General features: G+C 47.5%; 8 protein-coding genes across 8 annotated transcripts; 5 read left to right on the top strand and 3 right to left on the bottom strand.

Annotated features, from left to right (window-relative positions):
• The first annotated feature begins 828 nt into the window (after nt 1-828).
• Nucleotides 829-1997, top strand: EV420DRAFT_1602119 (uncharacterized protein). Its single transcript, XM_060475022.1, has one exon. It carries the CDS (start codon nt 1103-1105, stop codon nt 1763-1765), a length of 663 nt encoding a protein of 220 aa, XP_060321456.1. The 5' UTR covers nt 829-1102; the 3' UTR covers nt 1766-1997.
• A 722-nt stretch (nt 1998-2719) lies between these two features.
• EV420DRAFT_1489457 (uncharacterized protein) lies at nt 2720-4606 on the bottom strand (the record flags this gene model as incomplete). Its single annotated transcript, XM_060470694.1, has 5 exons — nt 2720-3355; nt 3405-3741; nt 3798-4251; nt 4302-4492; nt 4548-4606. The coding sequence occupies 5 exons, from the start codon at nt 4604-4606 to the stop codon at nt 2720-2722; spliced, it is 1677 nt and encodes a 558-aa protein (XP_060321455.1).
• Nucleotides 4607-4919: 313 nt separating this feature from the next.
• EV420DRAFT_1655023 (uncharacterized protein) lies at nt 4920-5620 on the top strand (the record flags this gene model as incomplete). Its single annotated transcript, XM_060478832.1, has 3 exons — nt 4920-5192; nt 5247-5482; nt 5533-5620. 3 exons carry the CDS (start codon nt 4920-4922, stop codon nt 5618-5620), a joined length of 597 nt encoding a protein of 198 aa, XP_060321454.1.
• Nucleotides 5621-6855: 1235 nt separating this feature from the next.
• Nucleotides 6856-8180, bottom strand: EV420DRAFT_1655022 (uncharacterized protein; the record flags this gene model as incomplete). The annotated part of the gene is made up of 4 exons (XM_060478831.1): nt 6856-7442; nt 7502-7711; nt 7750-7941; nt 7991-8180. 4 exons carry the CDS (start codon nt 8178-8180, stop codon nt 6856-6858), a joined length of 1179 nt encoding a protein of 392 aa, XP_060321453.1.
• Nucleotides 8181-8278: 98 nt separating this feature from the next.
• Nucleotides 8279-9633, top strand: EV420DRAFT_1602110 (uncharacterized protein). The gene is made up of 3 exons (XM_060475021.1): nt 8279-8769; nt 8832-9338; nt 9394-9633. The coding sequence occupies exons 1-2, from the start codon at nt 8392-8394 to the stop codon at nt 9303-9305; spliced, it is 852 nt and encodes a 283-aa protein (XP_060321452.1). The 5' UTR covers nt 8279-8391; the 3' UTR covers nt 9306-9338; nt 9394-9633.
• Nucleotides 9634-10137: 504 nt separating this feature from the next.
• EV420DRAFT_1655020 (uncharacterized protein) lies at nt 10138-11364 on the top strand (the record flags this gene model as incomplete). Its single annotated transcript, XM_060478830.1, has 4 exons — nt 10138-10384; nt 10437-10770; nt 10820-10908; nt 10958-11364. 4 exons carry the CDS (start codon nt 10138-10140, stop codon nt 11362-11364), a joined length of 1077 nt encoding a protein of 358 aa, XP_060321451.1.
• A 537-nt stretch (nt 11365-11901) lies between these two features.
• EV420DRAFT_580897 (uncharacterized protein) lies at nt 11902-20560 on the top strand. Its single transcript, XM_060482667.1, has 37 exons — nt 11902-12112; nt 12172-12422; nt 12477-12901; nt 12954-13132; nt 13184-13315; nt 13369-13477; nt 13530-13562; nt 13630-13642; nt 13691-13793; nt 13847-13979; nt 14034-14050; nt 14100-14127; nt 14180-14192; nt 14246-14288; nt 14344-14409; nt 14464-14794; nt 14844-15003; nt 15057-15086; nt 15133-15316; nt 15365-15427; nt 15475-15518; nt 15573-15694; nt 15746-16031; nt 16091-16160; nt 16218-16254; nt 16310-16456; nt 16508-16591; nt 16649-17214; nt 17266-17617; nt 17679-18340; nt 18391-18765; nt 18815-19080; nt 19128-19203; nt 19258-19277; nt 19325-19424; nt 19476-20180; nt 20244-20560. Exons 2-37 carry the CDS (start codon nt 12218-12220, stop codon nt 20506-20508), a joined length of 6444 nt encoding a protein of 2147 aa, XP_060321450.1. The 5' UTR covers nt 11902-12112; nt 12172-12217; the 3' UTR covers nt 20509-20560.
• EV420DRAFT_580845 (retrograde regulation protein 2) lies at nt 20428-23095 on the bottom strand. Its single transcript, XM_060482665.1, has 14 exons — nt 23077-23095; nt 22617-23021; nt 22542-22563; nt 22473-22486; nt 22392-22416; nt 22296-22342; nt 22214-22240; nt 21848-22149; nt 21524-21795; nt 21357-21467; nt 21235-21306; nt 21123-21181; nt 20962-21070; nt 20428-20910 (listed from the first exon to the last, which is right to left on the bottom strand). Exons 2-14 carry the CDS (start codon nt 22782-22784, stop codon nt 20612-20614), a joined length of 1527 nt encoding a protein of 508 aa, XP_060321449.1. The 5' UTR covers nt 22785-23021; nt 23077-23095; the 3' UTR covers nt 20428-20611.
• Nucleotides 23096-24216: the final 1121 nt, after the last annotated feature.

Here is a 24216-nt window from a genome sequence, read left to right as displayed (position 1 = left end):
TAGCGGTTCAGAGGTGGCTTTGGGCGGTACCGCTTGATTAAAAATGGTCGCGTCGAGTCATTCTGGTCAGTGACTTTGAAATTCCGAATCGCGTCGCGTTTTTGGCCGCATTGATAGAAGCCACCAAGTAACGTAAGTCTTATCTCGAAATCAAGCTTGTGGTCGGGGAGTCATAGCCTGGGCGGGCCATTTGAAATAGATCTTGGTGTCAAGATGCTCGGCGCTGCTGCAGCAAACTAGCCACGTATACAATGTTGTCCAACCACGTACGACCTAATTGTGGACTGCACAGTATATGTGCATGACGTACGAGGCAATAGAATTGAACCTACTACGACAAGACTGTGCACTGCAAGCCCAAAAAAATTTTCATCGACGGTTCTATATCAACGAAGTGAGGTGTACGTCGGTCGGGGGCTATGTTTCCATGGAATTCCAGCGTGGTCAATCCGGGGGTGATTGTCTACGGCAAATAAGCGCCATGCCGTACGTGTACCGGGCAAGCAAAAATCTGTCAGATCTACGTACTGCGAGTTTGAGAAAAAGATGCGCAAGCTAGTTGCGTGAAACTGGTTACTACTCGGGCAGGTGGCGTGACGATCTCATCAGATAGAGAGGTTTCCGATAAGAAATCCTATCAATTAATGAACTTGGCGCCGAATGTCACTTTAAGCGCCAGAGGGGTCTGGTGATGCAGGGGGCGGTGTAACAAGGCCGTACTGCAAGGAGGGAAGGGGAGGGGAACCTTGGATAGAACCTATTTACTTGGGACTAGAGCCCGGCAAGACGGTGCCAGGACGATACAAGATATCAAGATGGGAGTCATGTCAAGGAGTCCAAGACCAAAACAAGCAAATTGCGTACGTTTTGATGTCGCGAGGCGGGCCCAAAATAGAAATACCAGAAAATCGATGCAAATTCGTCTGAATCAGAACGTGATTTACCGTGACCATGGACGTGATATGGGGCAGTGACTCATTATTTTGCGGCTGCGCCCTTCCGGACTAATCATCGCCTTGGATTTTCTGCCTGTCGCGTTTTTCTATATAACTATTACTACCGTTGTTACCATGGCCCACCACTCCATCTTCACCTCCCCACAATGCCAGGCAAACACATACGCTTTGACGACGTTGCCAATACTGTCTTCAAACAGACACCAAGGACTCCTCCTTACCAGCAGCCCTTACCGTTGCCATCTAATTATGGCGCGTCGTCGTCGGTGCCCAGCCAGTATGGCTCATTCTGTGCACCATTACCTGGTTGCATGACCACCTTGCATCCTGTTCTTGCTCTCTCCCAGGTTCCCCAATTGAGATTCGACGTCTCTCTCCCCCCCGTCAACATCACACCCAATAATCGATCCGTTTCCCCCCATGTCTTCTCTGACCCAGCCACCAACCCCGCTTTACCCCTCCTCATCATCTCATCAGCAGCCTTTCCATGGCGTGTCGACGTCCGGCCCAAGTCAGGCTCGCCCTTTGTCACCGTTGCCGACGTCGTCGAGCAGATCTACACCTTTTTACGCACCAATGTCTCAGAGAAGGAGTGCAACAAGCTCCAGCTGCCTCCACAAACATTGAAGAGTGTCTATAGAGCATTCCATGAGCGATATCAACGTATCCCGGATCCTGTGAAACTCAAGGAGGAGAGAGACAAGGGTCTGAAGCGGGTAGACTTTTTGCAGGGGCATCATACGTTCATGGGCCTCGCAACTACGGGGGGTGATCGTATGCCTGATGTGTGGCAGTTGTTCGTATCATAGCAGAGTCGAGTCGACTGAGCACCTCGTCCACTGTTACTCGCCATGATACCCCTTCTGCCCTCCAGCACTCCCCTCATACCCTGACAACTGTATTTCTTAAGCCATGATCTCGATATGTATTGCATCTACTTATCATTACGTTTATGTACCACCCCCCATCTCTCCCTTAATGTGTAGTATAGATACCTGCACAATGAAACTACTGCTACTCATCCACATCTTACACGGCCCAAATTTAGACCATCTAATCTAATTCTAAGGAACGCGATCGGAAGATATACACCGCCACAGAGCCACCGCCAAGCTGTAGAGCACGAGGTGCTCCGACTTCCTGCTGTAGAATGAGTCATATGCAGGTGGCCCAGAACAGTTTGCTATGTTAAGATATCTCCTCGCAACATGCGGAGGTGCGCGCGCTTTCAACGCGTTATTAGCTCCACTCCTCACATATATTGTGCGGTAGTCGTACGTCAGGTGCTGATACATATATCATTATCTGTCATTGCGAGCCTAGCGTGATCCTCGTGTTATCCCAGACGCTGTAGTTTTCGGAGAAACGTGATATCCTCGATGTATAAATTTAATCACTGATGCTATACTTATACCACCCTTGGACCGAGAACGTTAGTTCCGGTGGGGATGTGTTGTTGGTATTGCCTTGAGGAAGCACTTTCGTCACTGTGAGATGATCCTTAATTTCCGGCGGATTATGAGCATCTTTGATCCTATGCTGTGAAAGAGAGACGCCGCTGGCATAGAATGCTTCATTAACAGCACGTTAGTCGGCCCGTTCAACATGCGCTCTCCATACAGCATTACAATGCGGCCAGATGGATATCAGCTAGGGCGCTAAAGAGATACAGCAAGGTAGGCTGCGAGATCGTAAGTGACGGATAGGCAAGGATGTATGGTAATAAGCGCGAGATGATACAGAATGACGTCGGAACAGCAAATCTAAAAGTGAAAACCATGCGATGAGTACTCGTTCGACCCACCGTATCTGCTCCCTCCATACCCGCCTCCTCCATAGCCACCACCTCCGTATCCACCACTCCTATATCCGCCTCCTCCAAATTGAGCAAACAAATTAGCAATGTCTGCTTCTGTCATATTACCCATCCCTCCGAACCCTCCGCCATCCATACCATCCTCATCCTCACCATTGTCATACCTGCTCCTTTTTTCAGGATCAGAAAGAACAGTATGCGCCTCCACCACGAGCTTGAACTGCTCCTCATCACCACCTTTATCAGGATGGTGCTTGAGACTTTCTTTTCTGTAAGCCTTTTTGATGTCTGTTGTTGAACATTCGCGGGGGACGCCAAGGATCTTGTAGTAGTCCTTTGTCTTGCTCCGTTTCAACGCGACTTCTGCCTTCTTGAGTTCTGATTTGAGAGCCCGGACGTCTGCGTCGGTGCTGTTTCCGTCAGATTGTGCTTGTTGGATGGCGCTCTTGAAGTCGGCTACTGCCTTGTCGTAGTCTTCAAGGTGTAGATGGATTCGTGCACGCGTTCGGAATGCTTTGAACGACGTGGACATGAGTTCCAAGGACTCCTCGATATCGACGAGCGCTTCGTCGTATCGTTCCAGCTTCAAGGCGTTATTAATTGATGGTCGAGACAAGAAACGTGCAGCTTACTTTAACCAGCGTCGTTGCCCTATTTGATAGTAATGTTGCGCGTATCTGACCGCCTTTTCCCTCCTCTTCGGATGCACCGATCCGGTCCAGAGTCTCGCCGTATTTTTCTACAGCTTCCGTTAGACGCCCAGCTTTAAAGGCGACATTTCCTTCTTCCTTTAGACGCTCGACATCCTTGACACGTTTCCGTAGTCGCTGCGCAGGCCCGTATGAGGGGTCCAGCCGAAGAGCACCTTGGACATGGGTGATAGCCGAAGGAAGTTTACCGGTCAAGAATAGCACTAGTCCCCGTAATGATAGCACCTCAGGAGAGTTTCCCTTCATTCTGAGCGCGTCGCTGTATGGGATCATGTAAGAATGAGCGAAAAAGATAAGAATTAGAAAGATTCGTACTTTGCCGCTGTGTTGGCGCCCTCCCAGTTTCCTTTAGCCAGCTCGAGTTCTACTCTCCATACTCTCCAGTCCGTGGGTATTTCATCTCCCTCACTTTCTATGTTTTGGAAACACTGATCCAACGCGATCCGGGCCATAGGCCAATCCTTCCTCTCTCGTGCCGCGTGGAAATGCTGCAGGTGACCGTCGAGGATAGATATCTTGCTTTTGAGCTGTAGTGCGGCGTCATTTTTGGGATCGATGGAGAAAATGGTATTCAAGGTTGAGAGAGCGGGGGTAGGTGAACCGAGCGCGAATTGACACCGCGCCAGCCGTAGTAGCGTTTTGGGATTGGGGGAGGAGGCTTGCAGAGTTGCGGCCTTTCGACAATCTTCTAGCGCGGGTTTAAATCGCTTTAGAGCCATGCTTGAGGCAGCGCGATTCGTCAAGTAGGATGGTTCAGTGGGATTCAGATCTGAAAGACATTATTTCAGGGTCAATGGGAATTCAATCTTTGGTGCTCACCGATAGCTTGGGTATACAGCTCTGTAGCTTCCCGGTAATTCTTCGCGCGAAAGGCGGCATTGCCCTCCTCTTTGATTCTTTCTGCCCGCGTCTTGGGATCTAGCTCTTCCTCGACAACGACTTGGACCTCGGGCTCAGGTGATTTCGGTGAAGCCGGTGCTGAGGCAGCGGCTGCTGTTGTCTCCTCATTCCTACTCGTGTTTAGCACCTGTTGGAAAAACAGGGAAGACCCTTCTAACGACGTACTTTGCGTTCCCAGCCTCCTTGGCCGCGCGTCGGGCTTGTTTTGTCTTCTTACTGACCATTCCTTATATAAAGAGAAGAGAAAAATTACTTACCTTACCGCGCTTCGTCACCCTTTTGTTACTTTGTCCCCGAGTTGGCATACAGAGACTATTTGTATCCGGTGGAGATGGAAAACAATGGAACCCCGTCTCGTCCCGAGTACCGGAAAACCCGGAAGGTAGTTTTACATCTTTGAGAGCTTTGATTGGTTGAGGTCAGTCACATGCGATTGAGCGGAGTCTCGACCGATTTTGTCGACTTGTCGAATAAAACTGTCATCACTGCACCAGCTGTGTGCAACTTGACTTGTTAACTCCCGTTATTCAGACCACGATGCTTTCTTCAATGCTCTCTCTCCGTCATGCCTCACGACAATATGGCCCCTCTTTACTCTTTTCTCGGCGCGCGATGATGTCAGCGTACCGTCCGAATCAGAGTCTGTCGGTAGTGGATTCCCCGCCTGTCGCTGTACCGTCGGGGTCGTCGTCAGCGACAACGCTTGACCCTAGTGCAGCTGCACCGCAGGTTGTTGCTCGGCCGCCTCCTGTTCCCAAGGCGGAGAAACCTAGACCGAAGATTAGAGCGACCAAGGCTGCGCTGACGATAGTAAGTCACCTTTTCCGTCCGTTTTGAGGCAGTTGCTGATGGTGACGCTTGTAGACACCAGAGGCGGTAGAACGCCTCAGGGCATTACTACGTGGCCCAACGCCGCAGCTCATCAGGATTGGTGTTCGCAACAAGGGGTGTGCCGGACTTTCATACCATCTAGAATATGTGGAGGAGCCGGGCAAGTTTGACGAGGTTGTAGAACAGGATGGCGTCCGTGTGGTCATAGACAGCAAGGCGCTCTTCTCAATCATAGGGAGCGAGATGGATTGGAAGGAGGATGCTTTAAGGTGCGTTCTTACCCCTGCTCTTTATCGTAATCCTTACTCATTAATTACAGCTCAAAGTTTGCCTTCAAGAATCCAAACATCAAGGATGCTTGTGGGTGTGGCGAGTCATTTAATGTCGCACCATCGGCGCAACCATGAGACGCCCCTCCAATGTTGTACGATTCGATTGAAGATGCATTTACCAGTATTGTATTGTTCCCCCTCGCAGACTACCTTACTTATCATATTCAGTGTATCCATATACATGCATTTATTCCGCATAGATGACTTTGACAATCCCATCTCTTTGCATCGTTGTCATTTCGGGGGTATTCCTCCATCGCATGCTTTTTTAGGTCATGCATCGAGCTGCGCAGAGACAAGCACATTGGATACGCGTTCTGGAACCTGTCGTGTTAGTTCTTTTTACTGAGTGTAGCTCGACGCACCATATGAAGGATGCTCTTCGATGCTCCACTGTCCACTGTCTTCCCTACATTTACCCGGCTCTGGGACCGACCCTAGACCCTGAAAGACCTCATCAGGAAGCCTAGCCTGATGTCAAGTGCAGAGAGCTACTCAAACAAGGCGTTGGTGCATCATTGCACTTGGATCCGTAACGTTAAAAGAAATGATACAGCTATAAAAACGGCGCGACTTTCATTATGCTTGGATCAATCCAGTGATCTTTCGTGTGGCTCCAGCTAGCAGTTCTAGGCAGTTCCTTGGAACAGTGCTCCAGTTCCTAGTTATTAAAATCCCCGTATACAGCATCTGCTCAAACGTGATCTTTGGGGTCAATCAACACATCAAAGACAGCTAGCTCGCAGATGGTCTCGGCTTGAGGTTTATTTATACATCCTGTATCTGTCTCTCCTATTGATCGCGTTCCCGAAGCCCAAAACCTAAGGGGATATCATTGGAGTGCGCTAGCTGTATTGGACGCAGGGATGGATTGGATCTTTTTTTTTCTGGGCTATGATGACTGAGCTTCGAGAGCCTGTGCATTGGGATGATTACAGTTCATGCTACTTGTCTCTGGCTCCCCTGATGGTCCTTTCGAGTAGTGGATTTCTCAGTACAGAGAACAGAAGACGGCCAAATGCAAGGTCCATTATCTTTTGGTCAATCAAGACGGTAAGCGCGCGCCTACGTGGAGTCTGGACTCGAACCAGATATTACGGGGGCAACCTAACAATCTCGTAGATCTTGGAGTAATTGTTGATATGTCCGTGAACGTTTACTATTGGAGTAATTCAAGATTCACATTGGAATATATACCCGGCACTTATGTCATCCTGACAAAAGAGTCAACGACCAGACTCTGATGTGGAGTTAGGAATGTACCATAAGTTTTCCACCAACTAAAGAACCTTACGCCGCCGTTTGACGTTTTAACGTCCTTCCAAAACGTGCTTGAACATTCCCTCTATGAATTCCCGCGTCGCCTCGGCGGCAGGTAGAGTGTATGTCCTCCGTTGCATACCAAAGGGAAGCGCTGTGATTCTGAGCTTTCTGTGTCGCTTGAAATGGAACTTTGTCTCCAATCCTTGCCACACGCGATCCCGCAGACTCTGCCCTCCCTGATCAAAAGTAAGTACCGTTAGCGTTTGGTCGATCAAAATGGCAAGAACAGCGAGTCCATGTTCGTCTGAATGATTTTGACAGGCTCTTGTGAGGCCGCTTTTCTTCGCTTGGAATGGGATGCAAGAAATGCCGACGCGGATAACGGGTGGATTGTACCACCTGACATGGAGTCTGCATTCCTGGTAGTCTCGCCGAAGAAGATCCAGAGGGGTGAGATGGGATAAAGAAAGTCGCCTTCGCATGAGCTCAGCGGTGAGGTTCTGTATCTCAGGCAGACTTTGGAGAGTATCAGGCGAGGGTCGCTCACACGTGGTCTGCAAGATTGAACGGGGAAGCAAAAAAGCCACCGCATCAATGTCAATTTGCTCGACATTATCCTTTAGACCGTTGGTATCTAAAAGGATAGCGCATAGAAGAAGGGTGGCGGGCTCGGCAGGCATCCATTCTGGACACTGAGAAGTGACGAGAGAGGCGCAACTTCCTGCTGTAGCAATGGTGCGCTCAGCAGTTCGAGTGCATACAGGCCCTCGTCGGAGTGGTGATCGATGATTCTCTCGACAACAGTATTTCCATATGGGTGCTCGCCGTCCCAAGATGGCTCCGTGACAATTTCTCCGGAAACAAACACGGGATCGACGCTGATTGTGATCAACGAGAATGAGCCTGTCGACCTGGAAAAGAGTCGGGCGTGGATATCTCACGCTCGAGGTCGTCCAGAAGTAACAGCTGATCCTCTGGCGAATACACGCCCGCAAGTTGCAGAGCGTATAGATTTTCTGGTACGTAAAAAGAGCTCCTGCCTTCGTCGACCGTATTAACGGAACCGACTGGGATACCGTTGTCCCAGGCGTATACCCATGAATATACGATCGAACAGGCAATGCTATCAAGGTCTACAAAGGGTCAGACACGATTAACTGTTGAACCAAGGACAGATTGTACCTGGAATTTCATTGCCAATCACGAATCGCCAGTCCCTGGCTAGTGCCGGCGTTTCTGAGTGCACATGGGCGAGAAAGGATTGCTTGCTTTCCGATAAAAAGTGGCCCAGTCTGTTCCACGGTTTCTGCCTGAGTAGAAGGTCTGACGACCTAGATCGCTTCAACGTCAGCGCCGTGAAAATTTGTCGCATATAGACAGGTTTTTCCTGAGCGCACGGGCCCACGCCATATGTCTCATTGTGATGATGGTGATGGCGAGAAGCGAAGGACGTCAAGTTCGAGTTTGGTCATGTTTGAGTCGAGGCATCCCAAACTCTGCTCTATACCGCCATTATCCACGCTATTTCATCTGTACATACTGTTTTTTTTCTCGTCCTCTTCTCTGCCTCTCCATTCTGTCAAATGAAGGTCCATGCCTCTATCAAAGGTCTTCTCACATCCAAGAAGGGACGCAAACATAAGTCAAACATCGATGACACGCGCGAGAATTCGTGTTCTCCTGCAGTCTTGGTTACTCCTTCGTCGACCGCTCCTAGGCTTTCTATCGACAGAACGTCTCCCCTGGATGAACTGCTCCTTCCACCACCGTCTGTTGAACTGTCTGACGTGGACTGGGAGCTTCGGTCGCGTAGTCTGGAAAAGGAAAACGAGAAGCTAAGGAAGGAAGCTCTGGTTAGAGAAGAAGAGTACAAGCGGCTACAGAGGCTGTACTCCGCCCTTTTGAAGAAGTCCCAATCGATGAATGTCAATGGGAAAATCGAGCGCAAAGACAAGAAACAGGCGAGTTTTATTTTTTGTCATTTTCTCGGACGTGTTTTCTGAAAAGAGGCCGGCATATATAGGCATATTCTGCCACCAAGTTTGCCGTCTTTGAGGATAAACCTCGGTCACGGCCAAGGATCAGCCGTGACACGTTTGTTTCTCGCATTCCAGTTCGCATCCAAGCTACTCCTTCGGCTTCGAACGGTGTTCCCTCGTCTCGACTTTCTCCTCTGCGTCTAAACAGGACGCATACTCTGGAAACGCCGTCACTACTCATGTCGCCTGCCGTCATCCTCTGTTCCGCACAGAAGCCTGAACTTAGTTCACCGACGCCTGCTCCTCGTCCAGCCATTCGAAAGAAGAAATCTGGAGCTTCTTTGAAATCTGCGCCTAACAAGAACCGAAGTCGCTCCGCTCCGCTTGCTACCCGTCGTATCAATTCAAATACCGTTTCTTCCTCGTTTTTTACTCCAGTTTCGCAGACTAAATGCCCCGGCGTGCATAAGAATACGTGTAGGAAAGGAAGGGAAAACGGTAGACCGGATTGGACTTAGGGAAAGCGGCTTGGTTTAGCGTGTGGCCATCTGTTGAACTTTTTGCTTTGGTGTCAAAATAAGATACGTTCTGTTGAATGCATACCTATCCATCCGTCCTAATCTTGGATTTCGGCTCGTCAAAGTGCGGCGTTTCTTCGTTTTGAGCACGGGCTTTGTGCGTGAACTTTCCACGAGCCTGAGATAATCTGTCTCGTAGAGGACAGGTGCATAGCCGGCTGGGGACTTGCTAGTGTCCGTATCAAGATCACGAAGATTATCAGAAGATTTGCGACGTGTCACATCAACGACTACCCGGCAGGTCATGCAAGACGGATCTTGCAACACCTTGCTTTGCTTATGCAGTGCTCGCTAACTGGCGCTACGCGGGACAAGACTGAACAGAATGGGAATACCATCCGGTTGGATAATCGCGACATTTTTAAAGTATGATGTCTGAGCTCTCCCATCATCGAGACCTGGGCGGTCCATCTGACTCTGAACCAGAAACAGAATCCAGGCTCGTGCATCCTTATTCTCCGTGTCTGAGCCTGAGAACAGTACCAGGTCATGAGTCCCTACCAGGTTACAACCTTGAGTATGCCTCTTCAACACCATCTTACTTTCACAGTAGTGACTTGTCAGTAATGAAGTCAGACGCCAGGACTAGTGCAAGTTACTGCTACATGACCCATCCCATCTTCGTTTCATCTTCCAACATAGATCACATCAAGATTGACGGGCGATCCGACTCACCAATTATCGATATCCAAAACGCAGTCCATGAAGCACACTATCTTTGGTTTTATAAAATGAATCGTACTTGGATGATCCAGAGCCAGCGGTCCCCGCAATGCACTCCTCTTCGATTTTAAGTTACCCCCCGCCTCCAGCTGGATTTAACTATCTCGCAGTCATTCGCCCGTCTCTTAAACTGATGCTTCTATGCTCAGCCTGGTCTTCAGCCTTGGTTCCGCTTCTCTTTGCCTTATTTCTGTTCTCCTCCAGGTCGCTGAGGAGAACGCCAATTTTCATGTTAAATGTTGTATCCATTATCATGGGGCTAGCCTTGGGTGTTCTGGCTTATTATAACGGGGTGAGTGTGATTGCCTTCCATATACTGCTAAGCGGCGTAACTTACGAATGTCATAGGTTACGGCAATCCTGTCTCCGGATATAATAATCCCAGGGCACCTGTCATCACACAAGCAGTTTTTATCAATGCTCTGCCCCTCTTCACGGAGTCGATCTTGGTACTCAGAGTGATGACTGTGTACCCCCTCAAATCAACACCTCGTTTGACTCTCGCGATCGTTTACATCCCATTGTGTTGCTTGAAAGTCGCTCGACTAGCCAACATTTTGGTTTTCTGGGGAATATGGTTTCCGGACATCCTAGCCGGGGGTAACCCTATCGTTGTTGCACAACAGTCGTGGGACTTCCCCTGTGACAAGATTGAATGGTCTCTGCAAATGTTCGACAACGCGTAGGTAGCTATATGATCTGTATTGGCAAGATTTGACATTGGGCGTCAGATATGCTTCGGCACTCTTTCTTTACTGCCTTAGAAGCAGTCGTCGTGTAAATGGTCGGATCGAATGCGCCAGAAGTAAACGTCCCACCAGTAAGTCGTGTAGAAGTGTGTTAAAAGCCGATTATTGAGAATTTTTAAGGGAAATACTCCGAACGCCTCAGTACCTTGTTCTGGATCTCCGTCTCTAACTTCGTCTTCCCGGTCATGCTTTCATTTGTCCAGTCCATTCTTGCTTTCGACGCTTATCTTTTTTTGGACGCCACATACATCATCATGTCCAACATATATTTCGAAATTATTGCTGTGTTGCTTGCCACTATATGGTCTGCAGGTAGCAGACGGTCGGAGGAGCAACAGGCAACCACGGAGATGAGTGTGTCGGGTGCAGAGTCTCCTCCCCGTTTTGCGACAGGTACTATATCCATGACCACAGCACCCCAAGTTCCTATTCAAGATCCCGATGATATCACAATAACTGTGGGGTCTCAATCTCTTATACATACTGAAAGTGCGAGTCTGGACAAAGATATAGAGTCGAGGAGATGAGCCAGGTGTTTGATGCAACTTGAATGAATGGAGTGTCTGTTTTTCGCTTTCCATGGTTACGTTAAACGTACTAATGATCCTACATGTTAGCGTATAGTGAAATTATCTACCATCTATGGTACCTTTTGTATTGTTCTTCCGTGCGATACAACAACTTATTGCTACTTTATAGCTTGATGTATAGTAGCGTACTGGTTACGAATCCTGATTTTTGACCTGGCGCCTTCAGACACTGGTTAGTACTTGTTATAAGTCGGATGAACAACTCTTGTGTGTCACGGAAGCTTTGAAAACGTACTAGAGAACAGGGGAGTCTTCAATTTTCAAATGTCGAGAGGATTCAAGGTCGGTGGTTCGCTATTTTCCGAGGTTGCACGTGGTGGAGCTACAAGTTCTTCCCTTCAAACTTCATGATCCTCATTGAAACATGCCGTATTCTGCATGGTAGGAATAATGTACGCGGAGTTGGCAAGGAGGACAAAACTCTATGCATTCGCTGGACCCGATTAGGCAATCCTTCGGCAAGTTTCTTAAGTAACGCCGCGTGTTTGCCATAGGAGCTCACCTGCTCTTTCAATTGCTTCGTATACTCAACCCACCAGGTTGCTCCTGAACAGTAGCCGCATTCTCTGGACACCACAAATATCCTCAGACACGTCGTGCTCAACAGCAGTAGGTGGAAAGTGGACATCTTGACTTCGCTTCACTTTACGTGTCTCAAGGTTATCTAGGCGCTGAGATTGCTTCTGTGAGTGATTTTCCTTTTGAAGCTGTCTCTCAATCCAGACTTTGGCTTTCTTTTGCTAGAAACACGTTTTCATGCCTTTATAATCCACAAAGCGCCTCGGCCATCATGCAATCGTCATCCTCTGACACCATGCCTCGCAAGCACGTATATCGTAGCGATCTTTTCAGCCCCGACCAGCTCACCTCAAATGAGCTTCTGGAATACGCATTGGAGGAATTACGGAGTGGCCTTACTGAAGACAATTTCAAGCATGTCTTTCAAGAGCTCATCGATAACGAGAGCCCCCATATTCTTCCTTTGGTCTTGTCGTGTAAGTTGACACCGTCGAACCATCCGATCGCCTATCGGGCTAATATCTTCATAGTCTTGAGCGAGACCACTCCCTTGGTTTTGTGGATGTTGCAATCATTTCCCTCTGATCCAGTGAATTATGACGCCACCATTCATTACAAGATTATATCTCGTCTATCTGCAGAGTTCATGTTATCGGACTCCTATTCTGTGCAAGACAAAGAGTTGTGTGCACGATACTATGAAACAACTCAAGTCACGTCCAATGTGTTGAAATTTCTTGTCTCTTTCCTCCAGGCCATCAATATCCGGTCAGATCAACGTAACAAGAACGGCAAGGTCAGCCAGAAGAAACGTAAGCAGGCCGAACGAGCAGAGAAAGCTGCAGCTTTGGTCGAAAAGGATTTCGATGTCCTGGATGTCGACATGCCTGAAGCGTCGAGCGACGCGTCCATCCTCGTGGACAGTATTCTAACAACTCAGAAGAACGCTCTTAAGGTTGGTGCTGCAATGTCTTCACTCTGCTCCTTGAAAGCTAAAGCACGCTCAGTTCTATTTGGAGATGCTCCGTTGTCCCGAGGTATCTCTGTCTTTCAAGGAACGTTCTATCGTTGCCCCACCACCCGCCGAAGAGGAGAAGACCATTAAGTTATCTGTGACAACAGTCCCCGAGGATCCAGCAGTGGTCGAGCTGCCATCTGCATATCCGAATGTTCGACCAATGAAGTCGTATGTCTTCGTATCCATTCCAGCGACTACATCACACTGATGTTATCCAAGGGCATTATACTTTGATAGCGCCAAAGGTTTTGGTGAATGGACAATCATCATATCCACGAACGCCGATGATTTTTTGCGGAGCACCCACAGAAAAGATGTCTCTACGTTCAAAATTATTGTGAAGAAGATCAAGTACGTACCATATCGTGATTCACCCTAGATCATACTTATTTAGTATACTGCAGGGAGCTCTCACGCGGACACTTTTCCGATGACAATCAAAAGCGTCTGAGTGGAAGCGGGACTGATGTTCCAGTATTCGAAGCTAAGATGACTCGCGATCTCAGGCTTATCGTAGGGCGCCTATTTCTCATCATTGCGAGCGTTGCTAACGTTATGTTTCCAGTATCAAATCGATGTAATTCCATGTGACGAAAGCGTACGTCCGCACTCTGGAGGACAACCTTGTGATTCTAGTTACTGAAATTACTTTGATTCATTGGCAGAGAGAACAACAAGGTAAGTAAATGATCATATCTCTTTGTTGTTTTCTCATGGTTATTGAAGCTGTCAAAATCTTTGGCATCCATACTCACGCCCAAATCGACAATCGTCTGTGGAGTTCTATCAGTAGTCAGCTTCGCAAAAAGGGAAGGGAGTACCGAAAAAGGTATCATTTTTACTCTCGGTAACTTGAATGCTAGCTTAAACGTGGTGGTATAGATGCGCGGTCAGGAAGCGCGCGGATCAAGCCTCGAAGGACACTTTCATTCCAGCGTTCTTCCCTCCACTTCCTGAAGTACTTCCAGTGGAAATTGAAGATATACCAGACCTACGTCCTGACGAAACGGCCCAGGTTGACTTAGCATTTTTCATTCCTCTGAAATCAAATGCTAACTATTCCATTCAGGTTCATTCAAGGCTTGTGTAAGTCTTGTATTAAGGAGCCGAATTCCAGTGGCTGACCCCCCTACAGAGTTGAGAAATACGTCACATTTTCGCAGGTATGTTCTCGTTGCATCCGCGGACCAATAACTTGACCATGAACATATGCAGCCTTTTTTGAATAGTACGTCCCTATGCAATGGCGTCCAAATATCAGACCTGATTCATTCTGGGTAGCCATCCTAGCAGATGTAGATGCAACTTTTCCTCATATGGTTTCGTCCGCCACCACCTTTGAATGACACTGTTCGTTCGCTGACACTATGTATTCGCAGCACTCAAGAGAAACGGATTATAGAGCACCCAAATTCCTGCTATGTTATAGGTCGCAGCGGCACAGGGTATGTGCGAGGAGTTTTCCGGTTCCATTTACTTGCTTACACCTATCTGATTAGGAAAACCACTACCATGTTGTTCAAGATGTTGCTCATTGAGCGAACATTTCAACTCATGGAGTCGGATTTGCCCCGTCCTCGTCAAGTCTTTGTCACTAAGTCCAGAATGCTTGCAAAGAAAGTGCAAGAATATTTTTCGAAGCTGGCCGGTTCCTTAGCAATGGCGTCAAGAACATTTGCTGAGCTCATGCGCTTACCAAAAGCAGCACAGGATCAAGAAGATTTGGGACTAGTTGATGTTGACGACATCGTAGATTGGCGAAGCGATCTTCCTGCCAAGTTCAGCGAACTCGAGGAGAAACATTTTCCGCTGTTTATAACATTCGATGGCGTAAGCGTCCGTTTTCTCTATCTGTGCTTCTCGTTTATCAGAATCACAGCTTTGCGACATGTTAGAAGCCGATATGAGCACCAAAATGTTGGCCCCCACGAGTCCTACTGACAGAAAACGCGCTAAGACTCATAGGGGTGTTATTACGTTCGAGTCCTTCTTTGAGTTTTACTGGTCGCATTTTCCCGAGCATTTGGTGAAAGGATTAGGTAGCTGCTATTTGTTTTGGTATTATGTTGGCACTGAAAGGGCATTCTTATAGATCCTGCCTTGGTATTCAGCGAGATCATAGGTATGACATTCACCCTATCTAGCGTTTGGTCTGACCCGTTGTTCAGGTGTTATCAAAGGCTCAGAAGAGACGTTGAGCGAAGGGAAGCGATATCTTAGCAGGACTACTTACCTTGATCTCAGCAAACGCCAACAATCCACATTTGCTGACCGGAGAGACGAAGTGTACGAAATTTTTGAGTCGTACATGCACAAAAAGAAGTTGCGAGGAGAGTATGATACTGGCGATCGGTGAGCGAATTCGGTTGAGGCGCTATGAGCGGAAAGTAACTCGCCTAGAACCCACAATATCTTGAAGTATTTCGCGGAGAAAGGTATTCCCGGACAAGGTATCGACCATTTGTGAGTTGTCCGCCCATACTCCCCATCCGTTATCAATCTTGTTGCAGATACGTCGACGAAGTGCAGGATAATATGCTCATTGACACGATGGGTAATGATCCTTTATATTGCTTTCCCGCGGTCATCTTACCGATTTGTCGTTTAGTCTTGAGGGCACTATGTAGCAACGCGGATGGTCTCTTCTGGGCAGGTGATACGGCCCAAACTATTTCCGTAGGAAGCTCTTTCCGTTTCAATGGTTTAAAGGCATTTCAATGGAATATTGAGGTAAGATTTAATCGGAATGATTCTCATTCGTGAGTCCAACCAGACGAATAGGATCAGTACCGGAAGAAGCGCGGACCCGCAGCTGCATGCAAGCAGCCGCCTGAAATGTTTCAACTCGCCGTCAATTATAGGTCCCACGCAGGCATCGTTGATTGCGCCCATTCTGTCATTGACCTTATCACGACTTTCTGGGAGGATTCCATTGATCGTCTTTCTCCAGAGATGGGCATTGTAGACGGCTTTAAACCTGTCTTTTTCGACACTGAAGATCGTACGCAATTGGAACAGTTCATTTTTGGAAATGTCGGTGATCACATCGAGTTCGGAGCTCAGCAATGTTGGTCTTCCATTATTAACATTGAAGTGGGCTGTACTAATTGTGAATTTCTTTCGCAGGTATCATTGTTAGGAATGAAGCGGCGAGAGAGAGGCTCCAGCAGCAAGTGGGCGAAGTTGGTCTTGTGCTGTCCGTTTTTTCTCCTGGTTGTGATGTCATTAAGACTCTGATTTCAAAATTCTATAGAACCATATACGAAAGCAAAGGACTCGAATTCAATGACGTAGGTCTATCAGGTTACAAGATGATTTGCTCACAGTCGTGTCGCATCTTTTCAGGTCCTTCTTTATGATTTCTTTGCCGATTCAATTGCCGGTCCTTCATCCTGGCGAGTTGTGCTGAACGCCATCGATGAAAGCAAGCAAGACCCTAGGAATCCACCTCCGCGATTTGACGGTGTTCGTCATGCAAGTATTTGTAATGAGGTAGGAATAAATCACACTATCACTTAAACTGGAGCAATGACCCTTGTTCAGTTAAAATCCCTGTATGTTGCAATCACCCGAGCTCGTGAAAATATCTGGATTGCAGATGGTTCTGAAACGGGAGAACCCATGAGGGTAGGTTCAAGTTGGCATTATCCTATCCAAACCGCATTCTGATCCCATACAATCGAGATCTTTTGGACGAGCAAAGATTTGATCCATAACTATACTCCGGGATCCGATGCTCCTCGCCTTGCGTCTTCATCAACGCCCGAAGAATGGGCTGCAAAAGGACGCGAGCTTTTCTATCGAAAGCAGTTCTCGCATGCTAAGCATTGCTATATCAGGGCAAATCTTCCTGTTTTGGCATCCATCGCAGGTGCCTATGATTTGCGGGCGAAGGCTCGTAAAATCAGTGGCACGTCGAGATCAAAGGTGCTCGAACGGTACGCTTGTTTTGCAGAAGCAGCCGTCTCGTTCTCGGAATGTGCCAAGGTCACCTCGAGCTCAAAGGATTCCTTAACCTATTTCAGGATTAGTGGGGAATGCTTCGAACAAGCTGACCAGAAGTATCGAGCTGCCCAGATGTTTTTCCAGGCACAGGAGTACACCCATGCTGCAGAGCTGTATAGGGATCTCGGAAAGTTTGACGAGGCAGTGGCAATTGTGAAGGCTCACGAAGGCGAGATGTCATCGAAAGTGGTCGAAAATGTCATCAAACTCGCCAGACTAACGTACTTCTCCAACCGCCAAATGAAGTAAGCTTTTTCTTGAGGCGTCCAGGAGGTCATTCTAAAAAATTCCGATAGAAAGGCACACCAGTTATTTGACTCCCTCGAAGAAGAATTGGAGTATCTGGAAGAAAGAGACCTTGATATTGCTCTTGCGGAATTGCTAGAATCAATGGGTCGACTCAGCGAGGCTGCTGAACTTCATTATTCTGAGGGTCGTAGAGAAGAAGCCATCGAACTATTTCTTCGTGAAGCAGAAAACAAAAATGCTTTGCGTCGGGCCCAAGAATGCATCCTCGAAGGGCTTTGGCATACGGTTTCATTTGGTGTTGACCCCGATACCATACGCTCAGATCCTACCGTTTTGCGACTGTTGCGTTTTTCTTCACAACTCGATGTGACATCCATGAAACAAATTGAAGCTGGGGAAGTAAGTGTTGGCCTCACGTCTGATTTTGGTTTTGTTGTAGCTTATAGTGACACATTTTCAGCTGGCCATGTTCATTGCCATCATACAAAATCAGACATCTCGACTACGTGAACTTGGGTTGGAATTTCACAGGATGGACCATACATCCGCGGCCTTGTTATGCCTAGATCAATATTTTTCTCGGGCCCTTCGAATTCAGGACATGACTCTTGCTGATGCAGTCGAAGAACTCAGCTTGTTCTATGCCTACGTGAACCTCTTATCCTCTGCAGCGTACCGAACGGACCCTTGTGGAGACGCGGCAACTGCTGCATTGTTTGGTTTTCGACGGATAGCGGAAAACGAGTTCCTTGTGCCCCAGAGCACATGGCTACACTCAGCGGTTGTTGGGCTTCATCTCAAGAATGTACTCGGCGACTCCGACTTCACTCTGTCAGTGCCCGAACTACGCGGAATGTTTCAAGAAGTTCTGAGAAGTCGCCTCAAGCAAAGGACGGCTGCCGAAAACGACGAATGCGGGAGAAGCAAAGCCTTTACGCCTTGCATAGTATACGCCGTATCTGGGTTTTGTAGACGGTTTGAATGTCTCGAAGCTCATGTATCACCTTCCATGATGGATGCTGCTTATTATAATATGCGCATACGCCTGCACTTGCAACAAATATTGATCTTGCAGTCGCTTAGGGAGAGTGCTGACGAAGACGTGGAAAGCAAAGGCACCAAGTACGCTGCCATTACCGTTCTCCGACTTTTCACTGCTCATGTTTGTACAGATTCTGGCTCAACCGTCTTTATGAGGCCCTTTATCCGCCTCATCATATGTTTGGCTCCATTTCCCATCTCGCACTTCATACAATTCCCGAAGCTGAGAAAGCATTGAATGTTGTGAAAGATTGGGTGCGAACGCTTGTTTATGGCCGGGCTTATCACCCCCAGATGAGCTTCCTCACGGATGTGATGCGGACAACTACCTTGGCCCTCATGTTCGACCGAAAACAGGCCGGTTATCTCAAAAATGCAGCATATTTCAGCATATACACTCCACCCATGTATATTCGCCTAGGTGGTTCGTCCGTCGTTTCGGAGCTTTTGAGTGCGATGTTAGGGACGGAAAGTTGGTCTCTGTCGGCCGGTTTTGCATTTATTCAGCAAGTCCATTCCCAATTAAATTCTGTCCGACTTTAACATTACCTGCAGGCATGTTATCAAGCTTCAATTACCTATCAACATAGGTGTACTGTGTGACCTAGTGGACTTTCTCTGCGGTGCTGTAATTCTTTGCAGTCGTCGCCCTGGAATGGCATTTTGGCACGACGTAACAGTGCCTCGCAGTTGGCTCCTACGCTTTATCAAGCATGATTTGCCGTACTTGAACCCGAAGATACGAACAAATACTTACCATTTACTTCTGACACGTATGTGGGATCTTCTTGGACAACTGAACGATGGCGGGAACGACTCAGGTAAGTGCCGAATCATCTGTCTCCTTATGGTCCTCAAACCATATCAGATTATCTTTTGTATGGAGCTAAAAGAAATATTTCGAAGTTGCCACCTGTGGTGCGCCATGTTTATATGGCCAGGATGTAAGTGAATTGATCCATACCTCCGTGCATTGCATATTCATTGTATTTCGCTAGACTCAAGGCCATTGGTCTATGTCAGTATCCCTGTATAAGTCGTGAAATGCGTTGACTGTTCATTTAGTGGGCTACAATATCCGCAGCGATCTTCTAAGGAGGAAGATCATGCAGTTAATACTATCCTTGCGTCGTGAGGGACTTTCATCATTCCCACTTTGTAACCGGTACGTGGTGCGATTTCTACAAGCAGGTACCATCTCATAATGTTGCTGCAGATACATCGATTCCGCAAGATATTCGTGGGATGAACTTGCAAAGACTATACGTCGTTCACTGCAGAATGATACTATGGATGAGATGATCCAGCTTCTTCACAAGAGCAGGGCCCCTGTGAAAAGATACACCTTGTTGGGGGTCCGCCAGGTTGTCTACGACAACTTAATGGATATCCGGCTAGCGCTTGACCCTACTTTGCCAGGATCCAGTCAGACCTCGGAAACACATATAGAAGTCTCCGAGCAGGAGGAGGATGATCAGACGGAAGAGACAGAGCATCTTCCACATATTGAGATGGCTCCTGACGAAGGCGAAGACTCTGTCGATGCAGCTAATGATACCATTGATGTCATTCCGATACAAGATATGACACGACCGGAGCCTTCAGAACAAGAAATAGCCGCCGCAATCCGGATACAACGAGTGTATAGGCGCGTTCTTTCTCGTCGACGAGGCATTGCCATGACCGGGAGAGCTGGCCTTCACGCGCAAATATACGCGTCATGCACCAAAGAAGTAATTCGGCTTGGTGATAACCCCGGGTTATATCTTCGCTTGTTTCTAGGTCCGCTGCCGCACATTTTGGTTTGTCTCGAGACAGTTCGTGTCGATTCAATGAATCACAAGAAGAAGACGAAGGAGAAACTCAAAGGGTGTAGCCCTGATGAGATGGATGCGCTTGATGACCTCTTGACGCAGACCAAGTACGTGTTACTACTTGCCTGCTTACTCTTAACAGCAACTGAGGCATTTTTGATCTCTCATAGTAAGGCAAACAAGGCGTCAATCAAATTACAGAAGGATCTTGGGCCAAGTTCCATGATTCACGAGCGCTGCGACGACAAGCAGCTCAGAAGACTAGTGGAAGAGGCTAGCACATTAGTATCTTCTCTCCCATTCGTCGCTTCGTCGGAATTGTCGGATGATTTGCATCTTGCTGTCAAAGGCATTATGACTGAACGTTCGCTTCCGGGTGCTGGTAAAAAGCCCGTGAAACCGACACTCAACATTGAGGACGATTACTGTTACTGATTCTTGTCCTAACATGCCAACATATCTATAGTCTGTGATATATAAACACCCTTTGATCATTCACGCACCGTCGCTGAACTAATGGGAAACATATCTAAACATGTCATGTAGGCAGTTCATCTGCCACGGTTGACCCCAATCCGCCGCTGTCCTTTCCGAACTCACTACCCAGCTCATCAGACAATCGGCGCGTATCTTTAGTCGCTTTCACTTGCTTGGCAAAGGCAATACGCTTGGGCAACATATATCTCATGTCAATCCACCACAATGTGAACGTCATGATGATGACGAGGATCCAGAGTCCGAGAGATACCTGCCAGCCATACTTGTAATGAGGAGCTTGAGAGGCTGGCCATACGAGAACTTGAGACCAAGCGGAAATAGCGTAGTAGACAGCGACAGCTGCAAAGTGTCAGTTTCACAATAATCGGCAGAAAAAGGTCACTAGCTTACCCACGCCAACCACAAGCGTCCTTTGCTCGGGATCCTGGGGGATCAAGTCTGACACCCAAGCAAATATCAAGGGAGCAGTACCGAGCGCGACAAATGATATGAAGTACGACTGTAAAAGTTACTAAGACGAGACCGTAGGAAGAGCAACAGATGTCACGTACGAAATATTTGGCACTATCAGGTACATTCCAGATCGTCATGATGATGCATGGAATAAGGCCTATGAAGAATAACAATCAGGGCTCAAAAGTGAGTTTAAATCTTGAGACAAACCAATAAGGCCTTGAAGAATGATAAGCCAATGCCTGGTTTTGAGCCAGTCAGATAGTAGTGCCCAAATCCAGACTAACCGCTGAATATGAGTAACAAGATGGTCAGACCTGTTGAAGGCGTACCAAATGCTACTTGTATAGCCTGACCACCGATTGGTATAGCGTTAATTTCCGACACGCCCCAGCGACTCGTTCCATCAGGATTTTTGAGCGACTTCAGCCAGAGATTAAAGTCTGGAATGACGATAACCACCAACATTTCCAGTCGTCAAAGAGGCATGGAAACTTACAAACGTAACCATAGCTAGCCAGCACTATGGCGACATAGAGGATGGTAATAAAATATATGACCCAATTGGTAGCTGAGCGTTTGATGCTAGCCCAAGTCACCTCCTTCGGTTCGGCTCGGTTATGCCTCTCCAATCGTTCCATAGCCATCGCGGCGTGACCTTTGTTGAACCAGAACGCCCTCGGATTAGGTTTGTTGGGCAAATCGGGAAGAAGGAAAAAGCCGAAAAACGCAAAGACGACGGTCATAATCCCGTTGATGATAAACAGCCATCTGTAAAGAAGAAAATTAGCACGATGTGAGGAAAGGAAATGAGAAAAAATACCGCCACCCCGCTATTCCATAGTGTCCATCCAAAGTGCTCTGTACAGCGGTCTGAAGAGCATTGGCCATCATGCTGCCTATCGCCTGACAAGAGTGGTAGAATCCCATACGCTTCGCGAGCTCTGTGGGCGTATACCAATGCATAAAGAGCGTCATCATACCGGGCCACGCGCTGCTCTCGCATAGTCCCAAAAAAGTCCGAACAGCATAAATCTGCTTTGGACTGTGACAGGCAGCAATGCTCCCGGTCAAGATACCCCAGGCAATTTCAAGACCCGGAAGCCAGAAGGAAGGTCGGACGTACTGCAACGCATGAATCGATATTAATCATTAATTAACGCACAGAGGCGCAAACAATAGCACTTACTGTCATGATAATTTGTGAAGGGACGAGCTACAGAGCAAAACCTGTTAATACCTGTTCCACGGATGTGAGAAGAACCACTCGCCATTATGCAGTATCCGACGTTGAAGTAGGTCGTAAAGTAATTCAATTCTGGGAAATTTTAGAATAAATTTATAAAAGGTGAATTTAGAAGCATCACCATTTCCGACTAGGTTCAGGTCTTCCTACAGGGGAGAAGCTCACACGATGAATTTGCCGATAGAGGCGATTGTTCACGCACTTTCATCCCAGATACTGATCAACAAGAAACCGAATGAGGGAGCGTTACGGAACGAAAATGAGAACATACCATACGCAGTATTGATGTTTTGCTAACCAAAGCTACTTATGAGGCAAACGGTTTCGAGTACATCTGGCAACGTACCTGGTCCAGATACTTGATGATCTGAGATACGCATCCGAAAAACAACAAGAAACAGTCCAATCGGAGGACCAAACTCTTCTCGATCAAAGAGCGAACATGACATGGGACTGCATGTTCCTCATCTGTGTCTTGAGATACAGCTTCGGGATTGGAGAAGGTGCCGGGCATACTAAGGACGACGTGGTGCACGGAGCTAAGAGCCACGCCAATGCAGGGATCCCGCAAGAATCGTTCCCTTTTCTACCTGCTGGAGAGCTAGCGCTATCAACTGGGCCGCCGGCGATAAGTAGAAGGACAACATGGTCATGATTCTTGATAGCGGAAGAGAAGGTGCTCGCAGGGTCGATTTCAATAAGAACGCAGAACACGGCACCTGTTAAGCCCAGTAGAACGTAGATATAACAGCTGTTAATTCTGTCAGGTAACGGCTATAATAAGTGCAGAGGACGATAAAACTTACTGCACTCCAATAATTACTGAATAAAGTCGCAGCCGGCTGTCTTAGATAACACGCTATCCAGCATGCTGTGTCATCGTTGTCATCGTATCCACGTGTGCCCGATATCCCGTCATGCCCGCTGAAGCACAGATATAATAGCTGTTAACTATAACAACTGCGAGGGAGAGGGATATTTACGGTACTTGAATAATTTTTGAATAAAGTTGTGCTCGTCATTATCAAGTCCCCTGGCATGTTTTGTCAGCAGGATTATTCCGCACACGTGCACCTGCCGTCCCGAGTCCCGTCGTCCCGATCACCGACTATCCATCCTGTCGCTGTGCTCGTCGTGGACGATGGTGAGCTCGTGCTCCATCTGTACTAAAACAGTCAAAATAATGCTTCTTTTGTCGGACCAAACCTTAATTTTCACCACTATCTCACCGTGCTCATTGCTCTTCAATACATTGGACGTCGGACCGACTGTGATGTGTCAGCATCCGGAACCGGCTACTTGCGGGCCAACCGACGTAGACTGATGTCCACTTCGATGAGCAATTCTATCCTCTGAGAAGCATCTTAAGTATTCGGGTTTTCTGAGATTGCATGTATTCAAGCATAGCTACAATATGAGTAAATTACAAGGCAAAATACCAAGTGGATGATTAAAAGTCTGATTAAAGTCTGATCACTTCTGAGGCCAAGGGACTTACCCATATAACTTCGACTTATCACTACCTTCTATCTTCGATGTCTGTTCCTCCTAGGACCTATATATACATGAGTTCATACAGATCCCCAGCTTGATAACATAGTCAACTACATAGCCTATGTCCGACAAATGGATAGAAGGACTGTCCATGAATATACTTAAAAGTAATAATATCAAGTCACGGTCATTCATGTATATATACAGGATCACTGCCTATGCCGTCGCCCTCAAGACTCCATGTGCTCCCTGTTCCATCATCACAAGCAGGCATAGGTACTATGATCAACATCATAGATGCTTCGTGCAGGCTGAGAGCAGGTGGGAATTGGGTGGGAATGTCATGGAGACTTGACAAGTAAAGTATTCTTTACCGCATGTGCAGTAATTAGCATACAAACAATTGATTGTGATTATTCCACTTTTTTCCGTATTTTTTTGCGAAGAAACGA

This window comes from Desarmillaria tabescens, assembly GCF_030435595.1.
Source record: "Desarmillaria tabescens strain CCBAS 213 chromosome Unknown EV420scaffold_253, whole genome shotgun sequence".
Taxonomy (NCBI): domain Eukaryota; kingdom Fungi; phylum Basidiomycota; class Agaricomycetes; order Agaricales; family Physalacriaceae; genus Desarmillaria; species Desarmillaria tabescens.
Note: the sequence above shows the minus strand (reverse complement) of the source record. Positions and strands in the feature narration are given on the sequence as shown.